The sequence below is a fragment of the Drosophila virilis genome, chromosome 3, assembly GCF_030788295.1.
Source record: "Drosophila virilis strain 15010-1051.87 chromosome 3, Dvir_AGI_RSII-ME, whole genome shotgun sequence".
In the NCBI taxonomy this organism is placed as follows: domain Eukaryota; kingdom Metazoa; phylum Arthropoda; class Insecta; order Diptera; family Drosophilidae; genus Drosophila; species Drosophila virilis.
The window spans coordinates 9,006,747-9,026,255 of record NC_091545.1 but is presented as its reverse complement, the minus strand read 5'-3'; the positions used below and the strand labels follow the sequence as shown (position 1 = coordinate 9,026,255).

General features: G+C 42.6%; 1 protein-coding gene across 1 annotated transcript; it reads right to left on the bottom strand.

The window, feature by feature from the left end:
* Positions 1–1,269: 1,269 nt before the first annotated feature.
* vvl (ventral veins lacking) lies at positions 1,270–6,193 on the bottom strand. The gene is given in 1 exon segment (XM_002046808.4): positions 1,270–6,193. A coding segment is annotated over 1 exon segment (2,268 nt). The 5' UTR covers positions 5,305–6,193; the 3' UTR covers positions 1,270–3,036.
* Positions 6,194–19,509: the final 13,316 nt, after the last annotated feature.

The window sequence follows — 19,509 nt, the reverse complement described above, 5'->3', positions numbered from 1 at the left end:
ACCACATTCGCGCAAAGGGCAATGAGCAGACGAATACTATAAAAATAACAAAATAAAAATACTATAATCGGAAGTTAATAAATTATAAATTTAACAAAGTAACGAAGTAATTTGTTGCTAAGTAAGTCAGAACGGCAAGACCTGAGTTTATATTTGTTCAAATAAGAAATAAAATGACGTCGCGCGGCTTAAATTAATAAATTTGGCAAATCTTTTAATAATTGTAATAATTTCTAATTTAAACTTGTTTCTGGCTTCACGAAGATTTAATCCCTGAACTTTGAGCTGAACTTGCCAATGCTTGGCAAATTGCGCTAGGTTTGATCTGCAATCAGTCAGTTATATATCTAGTTTATATGGTTGTAATAAATCAATATTTAATCGGTGTTTTTTTGGGCTACTATAGGCCAGGAGTTGACTGCAATGAGCTATGAACCGGGCAAATTCGCAGCTTTATTTAAAGCCCTATAAAAAGCGAATCAAATAAAACGCTTGTTAATGACAGCCAACATTAACCCTATCCGCTGCAGCAGTGGAGCGGGGGTTGGAGGGCGTTGTTATTAGTTAATTGTGACGTAGGCAATCGCATTATAATGTGCCCACTTAATTGTTAATTGCTTTTCGAACACTTTAAATAAACAAAAAAAATAATAATAATAATACCCATAATTATCGCAATGGAAATCGGAATCAGAATCGAAATCGAAATCGGAATCCAATTGGGAATCGGCTTGGCATCGGCTGGCGCTCAAAACATAAGGGGAGCGGCGAGGGAGCCCTCCGTAATGTGGCTGTAAAACTGTCAGGCACAACGACTCGTAAACTGTAAATGGCTAACGACCGTAATGAGCCGCCGTTAACGCTAATTAAATAATAATAAAAGGACATTTTGGCAAATAAAATTCTTGTTTTGTTTTTTTTTTTTCGAATAATATTCTCTTTTATTTGTTTTTTTAAGTTTTTTTCTTTTGTTTTTTGTTTTTTTGCTTTGTTTTCTTGGTTTTAAATTTCTCTGTGTTTAAGTGTGTGTTTGTGTGTGTGTGTGTGTGTGTGTGTGTGAGTGTGTGGTTGTGTGTGTGTATTTGTGGGTGGAATGCACCGCTTTGTTGACTTGGTGCTTCCATTTGTTGTAGCATAATTTATTATACAATTGAGGGCATGGCTTAAACATTAATATTTTTTGTTCAACTTCATTGTCTTCTTCTTCATCATTAGCATTATCTTTATCTTTATCATAATCATTATCATCTGCGGACAAGTACTCTCATCTCCTTCGCTCTTTATGCATAGTTTTCGACATACCAAACAAAATAACTAAACAAATTTGTTTTTTTTTTTTTTGTATTTTAATTACACCCAAAGAAAACTAAAAGCAATTTTAAGTAATAGTTAAAAGTTTGCGTATTTATATTTTTGTTTTTTTTTTTTCATTTTCTTTTTGTTTTTATACAATAAAAAATTAAAAAACGGTCACTTCTATAAAAAGTTGTACGTATATCAAAAAACACGAAGCACGTTTTGTTTTCTTCCTTTTTTTGTTTTTTTTTGTTACACATCTATTATTTTTTGTTTGAAATAATTTCAGTTTTTTATTAAGTTTTTTTTGTTGTTTTTTTTTTTTGGACTTTTTTTCAAATTTACATCAATTATATATTTTACAATTTAGCTTTTGTTTTGTGTGTATTTGATTAATTTTCGTTTAAATTTTAAGATTTAGCTATGTGTGTGTGTATGTGTGAGGGTGTGTGTGTGTGTGGTTGTGTGTAGGTGTGTGTATTTTCGATTTGCTTATATAGAAAGTACAGTACTAAGTAACTAAACTTCATGTGCCTATTCATAAAATTAGCGCCTAGAAATTACAATTTATGTTTATTTCATGCTCTTCGCTTCATTTAGGTTTTGTTTTATTTTTTTTTGTTTGTCACTTCCATATTATTTCTTTTAATTGTATTTTTGTTTATGTTTTTTGTTTATTAAAAAATCTACAATTGCATTTAAAGCTAAAAATATGACTTAACTGTAGTTTTATTTACAGAATGTTTGCTTTTCATCTCATTTACTTTTTTGTATTCTTGACTAAATTCTAAGTTTTGTTTTTATGTTTTTTAACTTTTGTCATATATTTATATAGAGTACAATCTACTGGCTATATATCTATGTGTGTGTGTATATATATAACCTATAACCCTAGCTAGAACCGAGTCATCAGAGTCTGCGGTGGCGACTTGAACCACTTGAGCGCTACAATATTTATTAATTATATTCATTACATTGCCTTAAAAATTAAGTTTTGTTATTATGCTTTTGTTTTATTTTTTATTTTTTGCTAAATCTCTTAACCAAGACGGGCGACAAAGTGTTGCGAAATGTTAGCTAGGGGCAGGGGGGCGGGGGCGTGGTTGGTGGTCATATGGTTGTAAGATTTACCTTGGTTGATGGAATGCAGCTGAAGGCCAAAAGTTGCTTTTTTTAAGTATTTTCGCGCATTTCCCAACACTTGTCGCACTTTAGCTAGTTATCGATATTCGATTCGATCCGATTCGATTCGATTCGATTCGATTTTAATTCGTTTTCTTTTTTGTTTTATTTAATTTAGATTTAAAAACAACATCACTTGGTTTCACGTTTGATTTGAATTGCGTGTTTTTTTTTTGTTTTGTTTAAATTTTTACATCGAGTTTTAGAAAGTTTTTGAAACTTTGAAAGTTTGGAAACAAAAATAAATGTATGTATATAAAAAAGAAACGACAGGCAGAGGCGGCAGGCGGCGGTGCCAGGCTGTATATATATATATATATATATATATATATATATATGGATATATATATATATATAGAAGAGTATTCAACTAACCGATCGATCCACTGCCCTAACTACTACTTAGTTCAAGTTGTAACACAGATTAATGCACTGGTAAAAGTGTGGCGTGTGTGGAGCAGCCCTTGGACGACGACGACGACGACGACGAGGACGAAGATGTTGTCGCTTTTAGGGCTGCTCGCGCTTGCATTCCGGCCACCCGTCTGGCATTGTGTCCTAGGAGGACTCGTAACCAAACCAGGCGGCCGACGAATGCTATTCACCGCCCGCACCGCCGCCGCCAAAGCTATTGAAATGACGCACTGCACCCGGCGCGGCGGCAGCACCAAACTGCAGACTCAGCTCGAAGAGGCGACGGGCGTGCAGCTGCTGCTGCTGCTGCTGATGATGATGGTGCTGCTGATGATGATGGTGCTGGTAATGATGATGCTGGTGCAGTGCCGCCGCCGAGTGGGCATTCAGATTGAGATGTCCGCCCAGCACACTGGATGCCGAGCCCGGCGAGGCGGCGCTAGGCGGCTGCAGTGGCAGCCCGCTATTGCTGCCCGCCCCGGGCGAAAGCTGGGAGCTGCTGCTGCCGCCCGTCTGCTGCGATTGCAGATGCTGGGCGTGCGGATGTTGCAGCTGATCGCTGGTATGGAATAGGTGCGGATGATGCGCGGGATTCAGATGCGGATGCTGGTGCGGATGATGGGCATGGTGCGCGTGTTGGTAGCGCATAGGATCCATGTACATGGCAGCTGCTGCAGCGGCTGCTATGCTGGATGCCTGCTGTTGTTGTTGCTGTTGTTGTTGCTTCACTTGCTCCTCGTTGTTGTTGTTATTATTATTGTTGGTGCTGCTATTATTGTTGTTGTTATTGTTATTCGTCTGACCACCAGCTGAGGAGCTGCCCAAGGGGCTCTGCGGCGACATCACCTGACCCTGACTGGTCATCGTCACCGAGGAGCCCGCACTAGAAGAGGGCGTATTGGGCGTGAGCTGCTGCTGCTGCTGCTGCTGTTGTTGCTGCTGCTGCTGCTGCTGCTGTTGCTGTTGTTGTTGGTGTTGCTGTTGTTGTTGCTGTTGGTGTTGCTGCTGTTGCTGTTGTTGCTGGTGCAGACTGTTGGCAGGAGTGGACGCAGCTGCAGCTGAGTTCGACTCCTGGATTTCTGATTGCTAGTGAGCCGCCAATTGGTGCGCCGACTGCATGTTCTGGGGGCTCAGCATGGGCGGGCTGTGGCTATGCGAATGATTGCCCATGGGACTGCCGTGCATATCGTGGTGGGAGTGATAGCCACCGTGATGCATATGGCCCGGTGGCATGCCGTCCATCATATCGCCACCGAGCGTGTTCGGCGGCGTCATGCGCTTCTCCTTCTGTCGGCGATTGCAGAACCACACGCGCACCACCTCCTTCTCCAGCTGCAGCGAGTCCGCCAGCGATGTGATCTCCTGCGCCGAGGGTTTTGGCTGCTTGTGGAAATGCTGCTCCAGTGCGCCCTTAACGCTTACCTCGATGCTGGTGCGTTTCTTGCGCTTGCGTCCCTGTGCGGCGATCTTGTCAATGCTCGTCGGCGAGCCGGTGGTGGAGTCCGCCTCCTCGAGCCATTTCTGGAGCAGCGGCTTCAGCTTGCACATGTTCTTGAAACTTAACTGTAGAGCCTCAAACCGGCAGATGGTCGTCTGCGAGAAGACGTTGCCGTACAGGGTGCCCAGGGCCAGGCCAACATCCGCCTGGGTGAAGCCGAGCTTAATGCGTCGCTGCTTGAACTGCTTGGCGAATGCCTCCAGGTCGTCGGATGTGGGCGTGTCCTCCTCACCGCCGCTGATCGCGTCGCGATCGCCGCCGCCGCCGCCCATGTGATGGGCGTGTATGTGCAACTGTGGCGACTCGCCGCGTAGCGCATGATGCAGTGGCGCCACCTGCGCCGCATGATGGGCCGGATGATGATGCAACATGCCGTTCATGGCCGCATGATGATACTGCAGCGGCGATCCGCCGGTGGGTGCATAGTGACCCGCATGCGGGGCATGCCATGCGGCGGCTGCGTGCGGCGATGCCATGCCCTGTTGGATGCGCGTCTGCTGTGTCAGATGTGACATCTCCTGCTTGACGGAGTCAACGGCTGCGGCAGCGGCGGCGGCGGGATGATGATGCGTCGTATGATGTGTGGGCAGTGACCACGGATCCGGATGCAAGGCGCTCCAGCTACCCAGGCCCGAGCCGGGCGTCAGGCCGCCCAAACTGTTGCCCTGCCCGCCGCCCTGCACCTGTCCGTTGGGCGATGGCGACGACGGCAGCTGCTGCTGGTGGTGTGATGCCGAAGCGGCGGCCGCGGCAACGGCCGCATGATGATGATGATGATGCTGCATGTACTTCATCTCACCGGCATCGGCGGCGGATCGGGGCGAGGATGTGTGATAGCCACCGCCGCCGCCGCCGCCACCCAGCGCCATGTCGAGATCGCCGCTGGGCGGCGTCATATAGGAGGTAGCGGCCATCCCCACCGCTCTGGGGCTGTTCAGGCCCTCCACGCTGGCGGGGTAGGGCTCCAAGTTGGGGCTCAGTTTAACGACTTTGTAGACCGATCGATCGAAAGGAAGCCCTGAGTCCCTATGCTCATTCCACTCGAACCGTGAGGCAACCGTCTTGAAGTCTTTTACTGGCAACGTGGCGACGTAAATATGTGGGCGTGGCGGCCGATCGCGCGACTCGCACACACACGCAGCACACACTCAACACACAACCGCGCACACGCTCACACACGCAACACACCCACAGTCAACAAGTTTCGTCACCGACGGCCCGACGACGACAAAAATGTTGCACCGCAAAATTGTTGTGTGGATATTTCGTAAAAATTGCGCAGTTTATCAAAAAATTTACTTTCGATTTGGCTTTCGTATATATTTTATTTAATTGTGTGATTTATTTTTTTGTTTTCTTCTTCTTCTTGTAATTGTTGCACTTTGTTGCTTTTTTTTTTTTTAAACACTTGGCACTTGGACAATATTTTGCGTATTTCGTTGTTGAATTTACGTTATATTTGTTGCTGCTGCTGTTGTTGTTTCTGTTGCTTTTTTTGTTGTTGTTTATTTTTTTTTTGTATGATTGTTGTTGTCGTTGTCAAGTCACAAACACATCATCTTCAGCTGGATCGAGAAGAGCTTGATACAGATTCAGATGCGAGACGATATTCGGCATTCAGAATTGTGATTGAGATTTTTGTTGAATTCGGATCAGCCACACAGCGCACATAACAACAATAATAACAATAATATGAAATACACACAGAGAGACGGGCGCCCAGACACACACTGCTGAGGAGAGTCGAGTCTATGGGACAAATTCACGTGCAAACTCGTAGAGCTATCGAAGTGAACTAACGTCATGCAGCGGCCAGCGGCGCTACGTAGACGGCGCTCTCGACGGCGGCCGACAACGACGACAGCGACACGCACACACACACGCACACACACACACACACACACACACGGGCACACTCAGGCACACTCAGGCATACACGCACAGCTGTATTGGGCTCGCGCGGCGAAACCAGTTTTCAACCCGTGTCTTCCAATACGCTATGCGCGCAAGCGAGACGGCATGCGTGCGACTGTTTGAGGGCAGCACGTACAAGCGAGATGGCCGCTGAGAGCACACGTAACTGGAAGTCGACTTGCGCTCTATTGGGCTCAACGGCTGGCTGGCTTTCCAGTGCCGCCCACCAAAAAGCAAGCAAGCAAGCAGCGCGCATTCCCATGCAGAGTGACATTTTTAATTGCCAGGCAGCCGGCACAAGGGAGAGCGAGAGCGCAAGAGGCGCGCGCAGTGGCCTTTGTTAGACGCGACGCGAAAGCTTTTCCGCACAGGATTGCGCGCCGGCCACAGGAAGCTTTGTTCAGTTCGCTCTGGCACTTTGGGCTGCCAACTTTTGCTTTCATTTTGTTGGTGTGCTGTGTGTGACTGTGAGTGTGAGTGTGACTATGTGCGTCTGTGTGTGTATTATTATTTTTAGTGGGGCGTGTGCATTGGCAGCACCACAATGGGGCGGGAAATGCAACTGACAACCGACAACGGGCAATGGGCAACGGGCAACGGGCAAACGGGCAAACGGGCTATCTCTGCGATATCGGAGCATCTAACGCGTCCGAGAACAACTGTAAAATCAGTCGCACATTAATTGAAATGTATCGCGGCAATAAATTTGCATGCAAATGTTACAAATGTTTCAATCTTCGTCCAGTTTTCAGTTCGCAGCTTTTTGTTATGCATATCTGTCAGTTACTTTCAAAGAAAGGCCCATTGTCTATGCGAATACGTGTCTGACTGAGTGTGCGTGTGTGTATGTGTGTGGGTTGGCCTCTGTTTTGGTACTCGCGCTTTGTTTACCGTTAAGCATTCTCCTGTTTAGTTATTGATTTGCACAACGTGCTAATTTTCTTCCCAATTTTTATTGATTTTACATTTAACAGCATTTGCAAAAATGTAAAAGTCTTTAACTTCTTTTGTGCGCTTCTCTCTCCCTCCCTCCCACCATCTCTTTCTCCCTCTCTCTCTCTCTCAGCTTTGATTTAGTGGACAGTTAAAACAGCTTCAATGGCCTTTAAACCATTCTCTAAAATGAATGCAACAGTTCGAATACACTGCGCAAAAAAGGGAGCATAGAAGTTCGCTTGCCAGAGCTTGTGACTGGGTCTAATAATATAACACTTGGGTTTTGCCTGGGAAATACTATGCCATAAGGTATTTTCTGATTTGCGGGGGGTTTTCTGAATAATTTTCGAACAATTAACAGCTATCTAAAGTTTTTAAATGGATTTATTAACTGTTAATAGCCTTAAGTGAGGCCTATATTTTATTTTTTAATTATAAGCGTACTTATTTTAATTTTCCACACTTCAAAGCATGTGATCTTATTAAAATGATGTTTTTCTAATGCTTCATACATCATATTGTGATTTTCTTATACTTCCTCTAGCATATATAAAATATATGGCATTCAATTATAACATTATAAATTATATTAGTTAGTTGGGTTAATATAATATTTTTGAAATTTTGTTCATACACATGGAATGCCGCTTTTAAATATCTCTATTCATTGATTTGACATCATCCATGTCAGCTCTTTAGCCAAAATTTCTAAACTTAGGAACACATCATTTGTTATTTGCGCCCCATAAAAATTGTATATAGTACACATTTGAGCAACCTGTTCCAAATTCTTCCAATCATCAACTAATTGCTTAAACCTGTCCAAATACGTGCAAAATACTTTATAATTTTTTACCATAAACTCTGCTCTATTCATACACACTCTTTCTCTTTCTCTTTCTCTCTCTCTCTCTGGCTCTCTCCTTATGCAATGCACAACTCTTGCGGCAGGTCAAGCGTCCAGGTTGTGTCAAAAATTATGCAAACTAAGGTCAACGCCATCAACAACAACAATCACACACAAGCACACACACACACACACACACAGACGGACAACATTTGCATCAGTTTGTTTACATTTTGTTGTTGTTTATTTTTTGTCCTTTGGCCACACACTTGGGCATAATTAATAAGCCAGAGACGGAGCTAAACAGTCGCCGGCGCCGTCGCCGCGTCAAAGTTTTGTCACCCAACCGAACAACAGTCCTTGGGCGAATTTACATGATAATTAGGCGGGCGCCGCTTAAAAATTAAATGAAAAAAAAAAAAAAAATACAACCTAAAACGAAAAAAATATATTTAAATTTCAAATGACGAAAAATCCTGTTTATGCCGCACCGCCAGCCCCGTGGCCCTCGACGTATGCTAAATGCGCACGCGCCGCGTTTGGTTTTGTGGCCGTGGCAAGGACTTGTTGCATAATTATGCGCCGCATGCGAGTAAATAGCACTGCACAACAACAAAAGCAAACGCAAAAAACAAAAACCATAACTAAGCGCTGTATTTATGAATGAAGATCTCGCCTCTGCCCCTCTTTCCCTACCTCTGCCCGCCTCTGGCGCCGTTGATTTGGATGATAATGAGGCGCGATTAGCATTTTGGCTGCATTTTTTTTTTTTGTTGCGCTCGGCTCCGGTTTGAGCTCGCGAACGGGTATCGGGCCTCTCGCACCTAGCTGTCTGCTCGGCGCACTTGCTTGATAATTATTAGCATAATTTTCTTCTTATTTTGCATTAATTTGAGTGTGCGAGCGTGTTTGTGTGTATTGTGGTTGTGCCACCGAAAACAAATTTTGGCATCTGTTGTTGGCAATTAATTTTGGCCATAATTTGTAGACCAGATATAAACTGGTCTCATTTTAGACGCTTTATTTGCCGCGCAATACACAATTAAGGCGCTGCAAGGGAGGCCACTTTTGGGCAACTCTTTAGCGCCTAATTGTTGTATTATTTAACGCTTAAAAGCATTAAAAAAGTCAGCAAGTGTACGCAAATTGATAGAGAGAACGTTAGACGAAAAGCTGCGGGGACTCCTAATGAAACCTTGCTTTGGCTTGGGCAAGTTTTATGAAATTCGATTGATAATTGATGGATAAAGAAACCTTAGCTGTGAACAAATTGATTTAAAGAAGTTTGATTTCTATGGGCTAGTTATAAGTCCGATAATTTGCATACAAAGTTTAAAGGAAAATGCAAAAGGAGCTTATGAGACATTTCCTAAAAAAACCCTATCCCAACTCTGCTCTGGTCAAATCTATATTTAGAAGCTTGTTTGCCTTGGGCTTGAAAAGAAATAACTACAACAGTTTGTACTGCCAGGAAAATCCTTATATATATACCAATTCTAACTGCAGCAATTCGCAAAAACTTGATTTCTATGAGCAAGTCATCAAAAATCATATATTCTGCAGCGCATATCATCTCCGTGCCATTATCATAGCTGCTTTCAAACCCTTTACCCAGCTCATATGCATTTTTAATCCTGCTCTTCGTTTGCAAACAAAACGTTTCATTAGCCAATGTCAAGACTCAGCTGCAGTTTTCATGGGCAATCCAAAAGACAGCGACACACAAGAACCCATCCCAGCAGACAGTCGAGTCGGTCAACTCTTTACCATATGCCCAGAGAGCAGGCACAAAGGAAACCAGAAAAATTGCGCGCCAAAAAGTAGCACACTAATACACACACACCACGCACACACATCAGACTCTAGACAACAAGCAGCCTTCAATTGAAGAAGCTAACCAAGACAGGAGCTGAAGACAACCCTTTGGCTGGGCTACCCTTACGACAAGGTCAGACGAGCTGCACACGTAGGCAAATTTGCTAGCAACTCAAGACACAAACTTCCCCCCCCCCCATCCTTCTCCCTTCCCTGGGTCTGCTTTAACTGCGAGATGCAAGCAACCATTTATCATTTTTTTTGGCAATTTGAAATTTTGTGCAATTTGGCGATTTTGCGATTTTGCATGCAACGGCCGTTAAAGTCTCTGCTGGCTGCAATCAGGACGCGGCGCTTATCCTTTGGCCTTTATCCTTTCACTTTCGCTACCTACAAACACACACACGCACACACACACAGAGCACCCCAGCAGTTTGCCAAATTCCAACACAGACACACACGCAGGACTCACTGTCATATGCAAATTAGTTGAGCCCTAAAAAAAAAAAAAAGAAAAGAAAAATAGAAAATTTTCGCGTCCCGCCAAAACATAAAATACGCAAACGGAACACAAAATGGCAATTGTTGTTGCCATACTTATGGCCTCTCCCCACCCGAACCCCGACCCGCTGCTGGGCCTTCGTCTAACCCATCGGCAGTTGGGTTAAATGCATTTTGGTGCGCCTCATTGGCTTTGGCATTGAGCGACGCGACTCGCAACTGTCAATGGGACCAGGCAAAGGGCAAATATGCAAATTAGTTAGCGTTTTATTTTTTTTTATTTATTAACTAATTTATCTCTGCGCCGCTGTGACACGTCCGCGTCCCATAGGCAACCCGCCAGGGTCGTGAATTATTGGCGAATGGCGGAAACAACGCAGCAAAAAGCGTTGCAACACCTGGTTAGAAATATTTTTTCTCATTCGCGTTTTTTTTTTGCCGCGGTTTTTTATTGCCTGACATGTGGAGTGCTCTGCCTTGCCAATCAGGTCGCTAAGTAGTTAACTAAACGATTGTGTCCTTTCGCATGGCTGTGTTCTTTCGAAAGGAAGGAGGCTACGAATAGCTTTTCAAATACATTTCGATAGCCAGGCAAAAACTCAGTACCTATTTATTTATAACACAATTATTATTACTCTGTGCATTAATATCATTTATTTAAAAAAAAATGCAACACAATTAAGAGTAAAAGAATTATATACTTGAAATAATTTTATTAATATTATTATTCATTACATTAATTATTTAATTTAATTTAATTTAAATTAATTGTACCTCGATTAAAATTTATTACATAATGTAAGGCTCATAAAGCTAATCAACGAAATTCACTTCAATTATTATTGTTATTATTCAAAGTATTTATTGCCATTGAATTAATTACAAATTTCAAACTTCACAATTAATTCTTTGAAATAACTATATCAAAAATGTTCTCACATTTAAACAAAAAGAAAAACAAACACACATTCCAAAACATTTCCTCTAAATAACAACTTTTCCCTCGGACAACAAGCGTCGCATTTGATTAAATGCCGAAAAAAAATGCAAGTTCTCGTTTTAGAGAAAACCAAAAGGAAAGAAAATGAAAATAGAAAAATAAATTATTCATTGAAAAGTTAAATATGCCATAAGTTGGCTTTTTAACGCTCTCACTTTCAGCGCCTTTTAATGCGGCCACTTAATCATTGGAGAGACCTCTCTCTAACCCATTTGCATTTGCATTTGCATTTGCATGCGCCGCCTGTGGAGCATCTCGTCTGAACAATATGAAAATTAAAAACCCTGTTCACACCCACCGAAGCGTCGGAGTTGTCACGGCGACAGGAAACCGCACGGACAGAAACCACGCTTCCAACTTATATCGGAGGAAAAAAAATATACCATATATAAAAAAAAGTAAAAGCAACAACAAGAGGAAAAAACATATGTCAATAAAAATCTTTTAGAAATTCATTTGCATAATGCAGTCAAAAGGGCAAACGTTGACTAAACCCTGGAGTGCTCGTTGGTTTTCCTGTCACCAGAACCGAACCCAAACGCAGACCCAAACCGAACTTACAGCCAGGTGAGGGCCTAAGAGCAAGCGACATAAAAAACAACTAAGCAACATCAAAATGACGACAACTGCAACAACTACAACTGCGGCAATGGCACGCATATTTGTTGCCTTCGAAATAAAAATAAAAAAAAAAACAAACACAAACGCGCTCCGACTGATATCCGCAAGGACTGGGGTTGGGGCAGGCCACATCCAGGGGTGCATATCATTAGCGCTAAACTTGCAGCCCAGAAAAACTGGCATACATTTTCCGACTGACACTTTTTTTCTTCCTATATGCCGCCTGGCACACATCAAAGGCCAATCAACTCGCAGCCAACTCGACTGAACGTGCGTCTTATCGGAAACGGAAGTTCACCCTTAACCCTTGCCTTAGCCTGTACACAAACCACAGCGGTTGGTCGTGTATGGTGAGTTTCGAGGTTTGCCATAAAAAGACGCAAAAATCCTTTGGCATCTGTGGTGAAAAAATTCGAACAATCCTTTCTATGCATATATGCGACTATAAGCTAATCTATCATATCATATATGAGTAAAAGAACAGCTTTCTTCGGAGGAATCTTTTTTTAGAACAGGCGAGTTTTTAGAACATAAAGTGCTTGCACTTCTAATATGTAATTTGTATTTTCTGTGGAAACGAATCGTATTGTTTGCTGGTTCAACTTTAAGTTTGAACCAACTTGCCGCCTCGACGTTCGGCTTGTGCAGCTGCTTTTGCATATTCATGAAGCGAGCTTTTGGCTTTTATATTTCACACATTTTTAAAACTTTTTATAAAATTTTTAATATATAGTTGCCCGTTGTTCTCGAAATATTTCAAGCCGTAAATATTTTCATATACAAGAAGCGGGCTAAATTTAATTTCTAGCCCAAATTGCCATATTCCAAACATGTTTTGAGAAAAGCAATAGATGGGGCCAAAGTTATTTATACTCAATAGCTAGGACTATCTGAAAGATTGTTTATTATGGCTTTAAGGTGTATAGTTGAATATGAATTAAGAATCATAAAAGTGAATAGATAAACGTAAGTTTTTTTCAATAAAATCAAGCTATATTTATAAAAGTTTTCGTAGCTCTGCAATATCCTTAAAAACTGCTCGTACTTTAAGTTATCGTAGCTTTGTTATATACTCGAAAATGTCAGGCACTTCAACTGCAGCTGGCAGCCCGAGCATTCCGGCAACGTCTCTCCGTCTGTCCGTCTGGTCTGCTGGGTGCTGTCATAAAAGTGCTCTCCGATTGCATAATTTGGACAACGCCTTTTAATTGAAACATAAACGCCATTTTTATTGCGCATACGCACGCGCCAATGATTGAGGCATTTTATTTACCGTAAAAAAAAAAAAAAAAAAAAACAATAACAAAAACAACAGCGAGAAGAAGAAGAAGCTGAAGCGACGCAATTTGCGCAGAAATTGCAAATCGCCCATAAGACATAAATGAAATTTTTATAATCGAAACGAGACGCTGACGGAGGTCGCCACCGGCCGCGCATGCGCCGAATTTTAGCGTCGTTTATTTTTTGTGTTTTGTTTGTGTTTGTTTTTTGTGATATGATTTTAACTGTTATTGTTATTAAGTTTTGGGCCAGTGACAGCAGCGAGTGGCCGGCGAAGCCGACAAAGCCACGTCTTGACGCCCCAACGTGACAGGGCCAGGCCAAGCTGGCAAGTCAGAGTCCAGGATAACGCGCTTTGATCTTCGCCTTGACGGCGGCGGCGGCGGCAGCCAAAGACCAAAAGTCAGGTTGGCGGGGGTGTAGCACGTGCAGGCTGTGCCTCTCTGGGGGCGATGCTATCATTGCAGCCGACTGCTTTCTTTAATAAGCTGCAGCTGAAGCTGAAGCTGCGTGGCCGGCCGGGGCAAAAACAAAAGACTTAAGACACAAACGCGTTTTCATAGCAGCCCCTCACAGCGCGATGCTTTACACCTGATAACCAAGGCAACAACGTGGCGAACGCATCGACGCACTCATTGAGCCCGCCACAGGACTGCGACGACGACGACCACGATGACGGCGACTGCGACGTCGACTGCGACTGCGACTGCGCTATGCAGTTGTGATGTAATCAGGCTCGGCTGTTGCCGCTGCCTCAGCTCCTCGGTTCAGTGCGCGGTTCCTGCGATTTGCCGTACGTGATATTGTTAAAAGCTTTTAATTGAAGTCATCTTCTTGCTGAAAACAGGTAGCTGCCTCTGGAGTCATCGTCGTCCGCTGCTGCTGCTGCTGTCGATGTCGAGCATTTTTATGATTAAACTAATTTTTCTTGCCCGCAACTCTTATAGCAGGTGATGCGGCTCCAGTTCCCTCCGCCTGCCAAGTTATTTTAATAAACTGCGCGACGTGCCACGCATTTTGAGAGACGATCGGTTTCAATTTTATTATTGTTGTGGCTGCCGTTGCCGCTGCCGCTGCCTCTGCTGCCTCTGCTGCTGCTGCTTTTAGATTATTTCCAGCACTTGTAAGTGTTGTTAGAAGGGAGTGCCACCAACTGGCTGACCAGACCGCAACGTGCTCATTTAACAGTAGCCAGCGAACGTCGCTCATAATAACTTAAGCCGGCATAAAATATTTTAATGATAGACATAATAGCCACAGTCCCAGGAGCTGCGGCGCTTGCTGCCGCTGCCCCATACACAAGATAAACAAAACATTTGGACAAATATGACAAGCTAAGCGCCAGTGGCCAACAAAATGCAGCTAGTCTTACAAGCTGTTCGTTTCCTGTTGCTAAACATAATGAAAATTAATTGAATTAAAATATGAGCTCAAATTGAGGAACAAAAACACATTTGCCAAGATTTCCTGACTAGAAAGAGAAAAGAAAAAGATAGAAAAATAAATGAAGAACTTTGATCAAAATGGTTCTGAATATTTGTTTTCCTTCAATGAAATGCAGAACTAATCGATTTTTCCATTTTCCATTTGGCAAAGCATGACCTCTATCTACATTTCTTCCCTGTCATGTATATATATATAAAATATATATAAAATATCTTAAGGCCAATTAAGAATATATTTTTGATATAGTTATTGCTGTTTGAAGTCTATAAAGTCCTGGGGGTGGCAAGTCCAATTCTTATTTACCGCCGACATATCTAGTATGTAGCATGCCTTATAGCCCATAACAACTTGTTTAGCTTCTATAAGTCAATATACAAACAGGCAGAGGCAATTTTTAATATGCGTAATGCATATAATTTGCGAGGGGGCAGCTTGTGCTGGCCACCTTGGGGCCATTGAAATAAAGTTGTGAAGTAGCGCATAAAATAAATAACAGACACTTGACCAGCCACGGGTTCGAGCTCTAAGGATTAAAATCAATGAAAACTATATGTACATACATCTCGTCTATGCTAGCTGCTAGCCAGAAGCGGGCATGACTCGGACTGGGCCTGAGTTCGATGCGAGCTGCAAGATACGAGCCATAACTATGTGCAAGACCATTTCATTTTTCAACAATTGGCCAAAACTACGCCTCAATAACAAAACGTGGGGCGTGTGCTGTTTGGGGCCACAACAAAAGTAATGAGCAGTTGGCCACGCGCTCCCTAAAAACATTCATGAATGTGAATACGAATACGAGTACGAGTACGAATGCGAATGCGAATGCGAATGCGAATGCGAAGCGACTGCAAAAGGCCTCCAGGCAAGCGGGCAAAAGGAGCAGCAGGCTCTGAGCTGCAGTCGAACCTATAATTATAATTGAAATCAATTGATTTATTTGCGTTGCCAGCTCAAGCTCTATGCCAAAACGCATAAAGCCATAAAGAAAAATGGCAACAATACAATTCAAGAGTTGCTCTTGTTGTTGTTCTTCTTCTTGTTGTTGTGTGTTGGTCGTGTATGCTTAATTGTTGTTATTGGCCCGACTGCTTGGCCAATGTGTGCCGCTGGCCAATTTGTTGGCCAAGCAAGACCCAGACTAGGCTGACGACGATGTCGTTCTTGCAGACGTCGATAAGGTCATGAGCAAGTGTCATTCCAGTGCATAAATTATTTATTGGGGCGGTTGCATAGCTGCAGTTGCAGCCTGTAGTAAACGGAGCAGTTAAAATAAATGTTGCACAGAATGGTTCAATGTGTGCTGAAGGGCAACGTGATCGAGAATTGCTGAAGCTTAGGCAAGGCAAGACTTGCCCCAGAGGCCAAGCAATCGATTATGTCCAGAGCTGGGAATAAACCAAAAATATAAATGAATAAACTAAAATAATGGAATAGTCAATAGACTTGGTTCATTTAAAGTTGATTTGATAATAAAATAGATACATTTTAAAGAGTGACAACAAAATTTACTTGCTAAGTATGTCGCTTAACTAGGTTGATGATTCCCGGCAATCTGCTCGATCTGTCGCTTGCACCTGCTACCTGCCCCCCACGAAATACACTTGTGCTCTGTTGTCAACGACAGTAGCTTTGTCTAAAGCACAAACAAAATAAAAAACAACAACCTTTTGTGGCCATTCCACAGGCCCCGATGCCATGCCAACCTGTCTCACATTTCAAAATACATAATTAAGTATGCACAGCGAGTTTGTTAGATAAAAATCTTAAAAACCCTTAAAAAGCTTTAAGCGCCTAAGACACACGCACAACACACTGAGAGAGGAGAAGACACAATAAAAAAACCCAAAATGAAAAAAAAAACAACAGCAAGAAGAAGCGTAGGGGCAATACTTGATGGATAACTTGATGAGTATCGGATAAGTTGTGGGGACTTTGTAGCACAGCATAAATGTGAGGCGCGTATACATAAAATAGTCGAATGGCAGCAGCAATAACAAATAACAACAACAATGACACGTAGTCGATGTATGATACGAAAACACTTTGGCGACAATCATGGGAAAGATTTGGTTTAACTTGCTTTGGTTTGGTTTGGCTGGGTTTTTGTCGCGGCTATCATTTCAGGCCCAGCCGAGCTGTGGGCCATTAAACGAACACCAGCCCAAGAGGTCAGAGCGATAACGAGCGAAAGCTAAAGGCGGGTTCAGGCTGGCCTGTTGGTGGTGCAGGTGGTGCCGGTGCCGCAGTCAGAGCCGGAGCCGGTGGTGTGGGCTAACATCGTTTAACGAAGCCGATTTGTAACAGAGCTTTCACATGTGTCTCCAAATCGAATACCGAAAAACTAAAAAACAAAAACTTGACCAGCCAATCAGTTAAAAGTTATAAGCCAACAACAACAACAAAAGCAGAAATCAATAAAGTTCCCAATGCCAAATGAAACAGAGAGAGAGAGAAGAAACTTAATTAAAAGGTCGCTGTTAATGTTGTTAATTTGAAAATATTGTCGAAGGAAACGGCTGATACACACACATACGCACACCAATAAACTGTTTGGGACAAATACAAAAGACTCAGCATTATAAAATCGTAGAGAAACGCCATAAAATACGGCAGCCGCAGCCGCAGCCGCAGCCGACGTAGCTAATTTTTATGGGGCTCCGCATGCAGGCTGCTGCGTTGACAGACATCTCGGCGGGATCTGTGGTTAGTCCAATCAAGCCTACAAGACATGTTGCTATACGAAATAAAAAACCAAACCAAAAAAAAAAAACAACTCAAATTTAAAACAAAACAACATTCGGCTATTTGCATTTGACAACAAGTTCGTTGCCTAAGTCATTTGTTTAAAGCTGCTCCAAATATTTGACTTATTTGACATACATAGACAAATGCTTGAAATTTGTCACTATAGAGAGAAGCAATAATGAGAACTTATGGCTTTATTTGTGTGATAAACATTTGCGACATGCAATTAGCAAATTGGAACAGGAGAAATCATCTGGGCAAAGAGTTTGCTCAAAAGAAATTGTGAGCAATTCTAGTTCACTTATCGAGTCCATAATAATATTATTTAAAATACTATTTCACAAATGCTTGGATTTCGTCTTTACAGAAAGAAACAATAAGGAGAGCTTACTAATTTATTTATATGATATTGAATTAATTTTTGACGAGTTCGTTGCCTAAGTCATTTGTTTGCGGTGGCTCTAAATATTCAATTAATTTGAATAAATTTACCGCAATCGGATATGCTCACACTTTATAAAGAGCAGCAAAATATTCAATTAGCACTTATCAATTATTTTGTCTGATATCTTGGAAATTAGCCGACGCCTTAACCAAGTTCGTTGCCAAAGTCTTTAATGGAGTAAATATTTGTATACAATTTTTGAACACTTTCTTACTGATCAATTTTTTTTTTCGTTAACTTTAATACAAAATTTTTCTCTGGTGTACTCAGGATTCATGCCAATCGCACTATATAGATATATATTTAAATATATGCTTGTGTATATAGAGCGCGTCTGATTTTCTGTTGTGGCCAATGGCCTCAAGAAAATTTCACTGAATTTTCAATGTGACAACGGCGATTTCCTCAATCAAAACGAAGGCATTGAAACGGCCAACAGAGCTGCAACAAACTTGAAATACACAATAATGTTATAATAATAATATAATGCATATAATGCATATAAAGAGAAAAGACTGGCAGCAACGGCAGCAACAACAACAACAACACAAAGCAGACGAAGAGGGCGGACGGTTTGGGTCGATTGCTGCGTGGCCTCCGTTGGGTTTTTGGTACGCCCGAATGGCGATGCACGCACACCAGCACTCACACACACCAGCACACACGCACAGGCAGTGTAACTTCAACCTTCAATTGTAGTTGGTGTTGCTGTTGTTGTTGCTGCTGCTGCTGCTGTGCTTGTTGTTGGTAGTTGTGCTGCTGCCTGTCACGAAACGTTATTCGTGCGGCCATGCGAGTTCACTGACTGCCGCCCAAGTGCGCCAGTATGCGTGTGTGCATGTGTGTGCGTGTGTGTGTCTGTCTTTTGGTGCTTTTCATATGTACACACTGTACATATTGTTGTTGCCGTTGGCCGTTCGCTTTGTTTTCACAGCAACAGCAACAGCAGCAGCAACAACAATTACAACTAACCATGGCGGCCATATTAACATGCCTCCCCGAGTACAGTTTGCACCTGCAGCTACGTCAAAATCGTTAAACTTTAACGACAAAGATTCTATTGTCGAGCATTGCACGTGATTGAATCGAGCCCCAATTAGACAATCCGCTCACGAACTCAGCTACAAGAACGCAAACATGCAAAGACACAGGCACCACCAACGGGAGAGCAACTCGTAACTAATAGACCCGAGGGCCTACAAAAAATTTCCAGCATATGCCCGAGAGCGCTAATTGACTGTGCCCACAATAATATTTTTTGGCAATTTGCCTGCGCCAGCCAACAACAACAACAGCAACATTCATGGCCAACAACAATGAGTCATGTTTTGAATATTGAAGGCTACAAAAATATTTCGCATGCCTATTGATTACGCCCACCCCTCCACTCTGCCTCACACTACTAATCTCTCCGGCGTTGTTTTATTGCTTTAAATGTTTAAATATAGTAATCAGAGAAAGAAAAGCTTGAAGAAACATGCGGCTCGTTGTTGTTTAATTGCCGCAGCTCATGCAAGTGCCAGCAGCTGAAGGTGTGTGAGAAAACTGCACTCCAATTCCTTGTT